The sequence below is a fragment of the Telmatherina bonti genome (genome assembly GCF_933228915.1).
Source record: "Telmatherina bonti genome assembly, chromosome: 1".
Classification (NCBI taxonomy): domain Eukaryota; kingdom Metazoa; phylum Chordata; class Actinopteri; order Atheriniformes; family Telmatherinidae; genus Telmatherina; species Telmatherina bonti.
The window spans coordinates 3,557,961-3,564,160 of record NC_136619.1 but is presented as its reverse complement, the minus strand read 5'-3'; the positions used below and the strand labels follow the sequence as shown (position 1 = coordinate 3,564,160).

Genomic DNA, 6,200 nt, shown 5'->3' with positions numbered 1-6,200 from the left:
TTGAAAAGTGACATTAAACACCTTAAAAAGACAATAATCATAGAAAAATCTGCATTCTGCATGTCACGTTTGATGAACCTGATCGTGTAAATAAGAGAGCAGAAGCACTGGAAATACACCCTCCCACACCATTATTATACTGCTCTTAATCGCCATGAAATAATTCTTGTTTACATTACAGTTAAAACCTTGAAATAAACCTAAAACTTTACTTTTTGTGTGTTTTTTCTTTAACCATAAATCAGACCATTTCTGGCTCTGTTAGATTTTTTTTATTTGAAAGTCTGGCCCACATGAATATGTAATCAAGTAGCATTCAGACATGTTAGTGGGCTCCATCATCCAGCCCATGTCTTGCTGAATGAGATGTAGATTCTGTGCTGGACCTGCTGGATTACTCAATGGCTATATTCTCTTTTTGTATTATTTTAAAGCCTTTGATATTGTGGACTCCTCCATGAGCCACCACCTTACCGTGGTGGAGGGGTTTGTGTGTCCTGAAGATCCTAGCAGCTATGTTGTCGGGGGCTTTATGCCCCTGGTAGCGTCACCCATGGCAAACAGGGGTCGAGGGGGAGGGACCAGAATAAGTGCGGCTCAAAGACCTTGATGATGATGATGACAACTGAGAAACTGTCTCCTGCAGACTCCCTCTTTTCTTCCACTGGCACCTTAATATAACTGCCTCACACCTGTGTCCAGTTGACCAATTATCACCCAACCCATCTAGTGGCACGGAGGAGGAATGCCAGCTGTGGCTTATTGTCAATCAGTAACCTTGCTCATAAGGTAAAATCCACAGCAAACAATCATGCATACAAATATAAAAAAACTAAATCCAAAACACAGGGCTAGCTGACCACAGTTCTGTGACTTTGACACAACCATGGGCGGAAATGTTCCCTTGCCTGGACGTGGGTCACCGGGGCCCCCTTCTGGTGCCAGGCCTGATGGTGGGGCACGAAAGCGAGCATCTGGTGGCCGGGCCTTTGCCTATGGGATCCGGTCGGGCTCAGCCCAAAAGAGTTACATGGGCCCCACCTCCCGTGGGCTCATCATCTGTGGGAGGAGCAGTGGGAGTTGGGTGCAGTGTGAACTGGGCAGCAGCAAAAAGCGGGGACCCTGGCAATCCAATCCTCGGCTGCAGAAACTGGCGCTAGGGACGTGGAATGTCACCTCTAGAGAAGGAGCCTGAGCTTGTGCGTGAGGTTGTGCGGTTCCGGCTAGATATAGTTGGACTCACCTCGACGCATGGCTTGGGCTCTGGAACCAGAACCCTCGAGAGGGGCTGGACCTTCTTCCACTCTGGAGTTGTTCATGGTGAGAGGCACCGAGTAGGTGTGGGCATTCTCATCAGCCCCCGACTTGGTGTCTGTATGTTGGAGTTTACCCCGGTGGACAACAGGGTAGATTACCTCCTCCTATGGGTCGGGGGATGGGTTCTGACTGTTGTCTGTGCTTATGCACCAAACAGCAGTTCAGAATACCCACCCTTTCTGGAGTCCTTGGAGGGAGTGCTGGAGTGTGCTCCTTCTGGGAACTCCATTGTTCTGCTGGGGGACTTCAATACTCACATGGGCAATGATGGTGAGACCTGGAGGGGAGTGATTGGGAGGCATGGTCCCCCCCTCTCTCAATCTAAATGGTGTCTTGTTGTTGGACTTCTGTGCTCTTCATGGATTGTCCATAACGAACACCATGTTTGAACATAAGAGTGTCCATATGTACACCTGGCATCAGGATTCCCTGGGCCGCAGTTTGATGATCGATTTTGTAGTCGTATCATCGGGCCAGCGGCCACATGCCTTGGACACTTGGGTGAAAAGGGGGGCGGAGCTGTCAACTGATCACCACCTGGTGGTGAGTTGGCTCAGATAGTGGGGGACGTCTGGCAGAGTCCCCCGTCGGAGTGAGCATCAACTCCCACATTCAGCAGAGCTTCAACCATGTCCCGAGTGAGGCGGGGGACATTGAGTCCGAATGGGCTGTGTTCTGTGCCTCTATTGCTGAAGCGGCCAGCCAGAGCTGTGGCAGTAAAGTCGTTGGTGGCTGTTGGGACGGTAATCCCAGAACCAAGGCAAAAACTCGGGCATGGGACAAGTTCAGCGAGGCCATGGAGAAAGACTTCTGGGTGGCCATCTAGCGACTCAGGAGGGGGAAGCAGCGCTCCATCAATACTGTGTACAGTGGAGGTAGGGAGCTGCTGACCTCAACTCAGGACGTTGTGGGTCTGGGGAGGGAATACTTCGAAGACATCCTCAATCCTACCAACACGTCTTCAGATGAGAAAGCAGAGCTGGGGGACATAGGGGTGGACTCTCCAATCTCTGGGGCTTGAGTCGCTGAGGTGGTTAAAACTGAAGTGGTTAATACTGTGGGGCTGTCCTGACTGACACGCCTCGGCAGCATCGTGTGGACATCGGGGACAGTACTGCTGGACTTGCTGACTGGGGTGGTGGTCCCCCTTTTTAAGAAGGGAGGGTGTGTTTCAATTACAGGGGAAGCACACTCCTCAGCCTCCCTGGTAAGGTCTATCCATGGGTCCTGGAGGGGAAGGGTCAGCTGGACAGTCAAATCTCGGATTGAGGAGGAGCAGTGTGGTTTTCGTCCTGGTCGCGGAACAGTGGATCAGCTCTATAGCCTCTTTGAGGTCCTGGAGGGGGCATGGAAGTTTGCCCAACCAGTCTACATGTGCTTTGTGGACCTGGAGAAGGCATTCAACCGTGTCCACCAGGGGCTCCTGTAGGGGGTACTCCAGGAGTATGGGGTACCGGATCCCCTTGTACGAGTTGTCCAGTCCCTGTACGACAGGTGTCAGAGCTTGGTCATTGCCAGTAGTAAGTCGGATTCATTTCTGGTGAGGGTTGGACTCCGCCAAGGCTGCTCTTTATCGCCGATTCTGTTCTAACAAACTGACTGACCAGTTCTCTGTCCTCTGCTTCTTGTCCATTACTGATACACCCCACAACTGCAGAGTCATCAGAGTATTTCTGCAGATGACAGGACTCAGAGTTGTACTGGAAGTCTGAGGTGTACAGCGTGAAGAGGAATGGCCAGAGTACAGTTCCTTGTGGTGCACCAGTGCTGCTGACCTCCATCTCAGACACACAACCTTTCAGTCTCACAAACTGGGGTCTGTTTGTGAGGTAGTCATAGATCCAGGTGGTTGTGGAGGTATCCACCTGGGATTTATGGAGCTTCTCACATAACAAAGCAGGCTGAATGGTATTAAAAGCACTTGAGAAATGAAAGAACATGACCCTCAGAGTGCTGCCTGAATGGTCCAGATGAGAGTGTGCTCTCTGGAGCAGGTATATGATGGCATCTTCAACCCCAAGTCCATTACCATATGCAAACTGGAATGGGTCCTGAAAGGTGTTTACTTGCTTGTTGAGGTGAGCCAGTAAGAGTCTCTCCAGGACTTTCATGATGTGAGATGTCAGGGCAACTGGTCTGTAGTCACTTGGTTCAGCTGGTTGTGTTTTTTTAGGCACTGGAACAAGGCAGGAGGTTTTCCACAGCACTGGGACTCTATTTTGTCTCAGACTGGTGTTGAAAAGGTGCTGGAGAATCGGACGTAGTTGTTTTGAGCAGGTCTTGAGAACCCTAGGACTGACACCATCTGGACCTGTAGCCTTGTTCTGGTTCAGTTTCTCAAGTTGCTTCATAACCTGATTGCAGGAGACAAACAAGGTGGAGGTCTCAGGATGTCCTGATGTGGAGGGAGATGAAGCTGTGTTCTGGTCCATGACTGAGCTGCAGGGTGACAGATTGGAGGCGTGACAGGAAAGCAGTGGGCTTATGGAGGGTGTGTGGTCTGTTGGGCTGGAGGTAGGGGGTGAACTGAACCTGTTGAAGAATATGTTCAGCTCATTAGCTCTGTCCAGACCTCCATCAGGCTGGTCCCCCTTTAACTTGAAGCCGGTGATCTTCTTCATTCCAGACCACACATCCCTCAGGTTATTCTGCTGGAGCTGACTTTCTAACTTCTTCCTGTAGTCCTCCTTGCACTTCTTAGTTTGTGTTTTAAGTTGTTTTTGTGTTGTCCTCAATAACTCCCTGTCTCCATCCCTGAAGGCTTTCTTTTTGATGTTCAGCAGCTTTTTCAGGTCACTGGTGATCCAGGGTTTGTTATTGGGGAAGCACCTCACTGTTCTTGTTGGGACGATGCTGTCCACACAGAAGTTTATGTAATCTGTCACACACTCAGTCATGGCGTTGATGTCGTCTCCATGAGGTTCACAGAGGACGTTCCAGTCTGTAGCCTCAAAGCCTCCTCTAAGAGCATCTTCAGCTTCAGCAGACCAGATTTTGATAGTCTTTGTGATGACTGGTTGCTGCTGAACGATGGGCTTGTAGGTGGAGGTGAGAAGAACCAGATTATGGTCAGATCTTCCTAAAGGAGGCAGGGCAGAACAACTGGATACATTATTCATATTTGCATAAAATAAGTCCATCATCTTATTTTCTCTGGTGGAGCAGCTGACAAACTGCTGGAATGTTGGTAGAGTTGCAGAGAGGGAGACGTTGTTGAAGTCTCCGGAGATCGCCATGAATGAGTTTGGATGCTGTGTTTGTAGCCGAGCAACGACGGAGCTGATGACATCACAGGCTGTGTCTGGTGCGGTACCAGGTATTATATAAACCGCTACCAGAATAACACAGGTAAACTCTCTGGGTAAATAATATGGACGGAAGCTCACAGCTAACAGTTCCATGTCCCTTGTGCATATCTTCTCCTAGACATTAACATGTCCAGGATGACACCAACGCTGATTAACCAGTACTGCAGAGTACTGCACTCTCTGTATTCTTTCTGAGACCTTGTTAGCATCTCGAGCTCATCTGTTTTGTTAGCTAGCGATCTCACATTACCCATGGCGACAGGTGGTAGATAGGGTTTAAATCTCCATCGCTTTCTCCTCTGCCTCACTCCCACTCTGCATCCTCTTCTCTTTCTTTTCAACTCCATCGGGATTTGATGTGTTGCTTAACTGATAATCTTGATTTGGGAGAGGTTAATCAGTTGATCCCGATTGTAAACAAGTCTTTTGTTGCCATGGAGACTCATCATAATAAGTCTTGAGAGAGTCAAAAATATGCAGAAAAATGTCCCTTGCAGCACACCATCCGAACTGGTATGAAATCCTCAGAAACAAAGACCTAATCTGAGCTAAAATCTTTGTGAGAAAAGTTTGTACTTTTAAAAGATCAAGATAGCAGGTCAGAGCTACTACAATTTGCTGCCATCAGATGGCGCAATCTAGAATGGAAATGGATGAGTCATGAGAAAGTGGTACGTTCAGCTGGGACATCTTGGCCTTCTGGAAATACATTTTCATTAAAAAGCTTCACATTTCCAGCCTGGCATGTCTGCGTTTGTTCTCCTCAGGACTTTGCAGACAAAGATCAATCAAAGCCAAGTCAAACATTCTTCATTTCTTGTTTTTGTGATATTTTTGCTGAAAAAGTGACTGTTTTTCTGTAATTCAAAAGAGGCTCCGGGGCCTGTAGCGTCACGTGGATTACACCTGTTCCAGTTCAGGTATTTTCATATGAGATGTTTTTATCCTCTTCATCCTCATCAGCATGTTTGTTTATCACTCCGATTGGACTTGTTTTCCGTTAATGCAGTGTTTCTCAATTCCAGTCCAGAATAAAATTACGTAATTTTTTTTCTTCTCGCGGACGTGTTTGAAGACAGTTCTCGACACATCGGGCTGGCAGAACTTTTTTTCTTGGGGGCTCCGATAAGTATTGTGTGATTGGTCAGACATTTGAGGTGGGCGTGGTTAACACAGAGAAAGCATAAAGCGGAGTTGCTGCTTCCGTGATTTTACTGTTGTAAGTAAAATGGATTGTTTTAAACAGCTGATCGAGGTGGTGAGAAAGTACGAGCAGTTTTACATGTGGCATTAAAACACTCGGACCCATTAAAACAAACCCGCCATGCCGCGGACGAAGTTGCTCGTTAAATACAAAATTAGAAAAACACTCGGAGAGCAGAAACCTCCGCCAAGCACAATGTTAAAGAATCCTTTTAAAACATTCTTGGATCCAAACGGTGATCCGGATCACCACCAGAATTTAATCAGTTCTTCATTTTAACATTTCTAACAAGTCCTGAAATGTTAAAAAAAAAAAAAAAAAATCCCTCCATAACCTTTTGAATTATCTTAGCAAAAAGATGGCGGGAAAAA

General features: G+C 47.6%; 1 protein-coding gene across 1 annotated transcript in view; it reads left to right on the top strand.

The window, feature by feature from the left end:
* Window positions 1–896: 896 nt before the first annotated feature.
* The window catches only part of nadsyn1 (NAD synthetase 1), a gene marked incomplete at its 5' end in the record, with an annotated part of 24,959 nt that continues 19,655 nt past the window's right edge, over window positions 897–6,200 (top strand). The window contains one exon of the mRNA XM_079243295.1: window positions 897–1,005. Coding sequence (XP_079099421.1) covers window positions 897–1,005 — 109 coding nt within the window. The remainder of the gene's footprint in view (window positions 1,006–6,200) is intronic.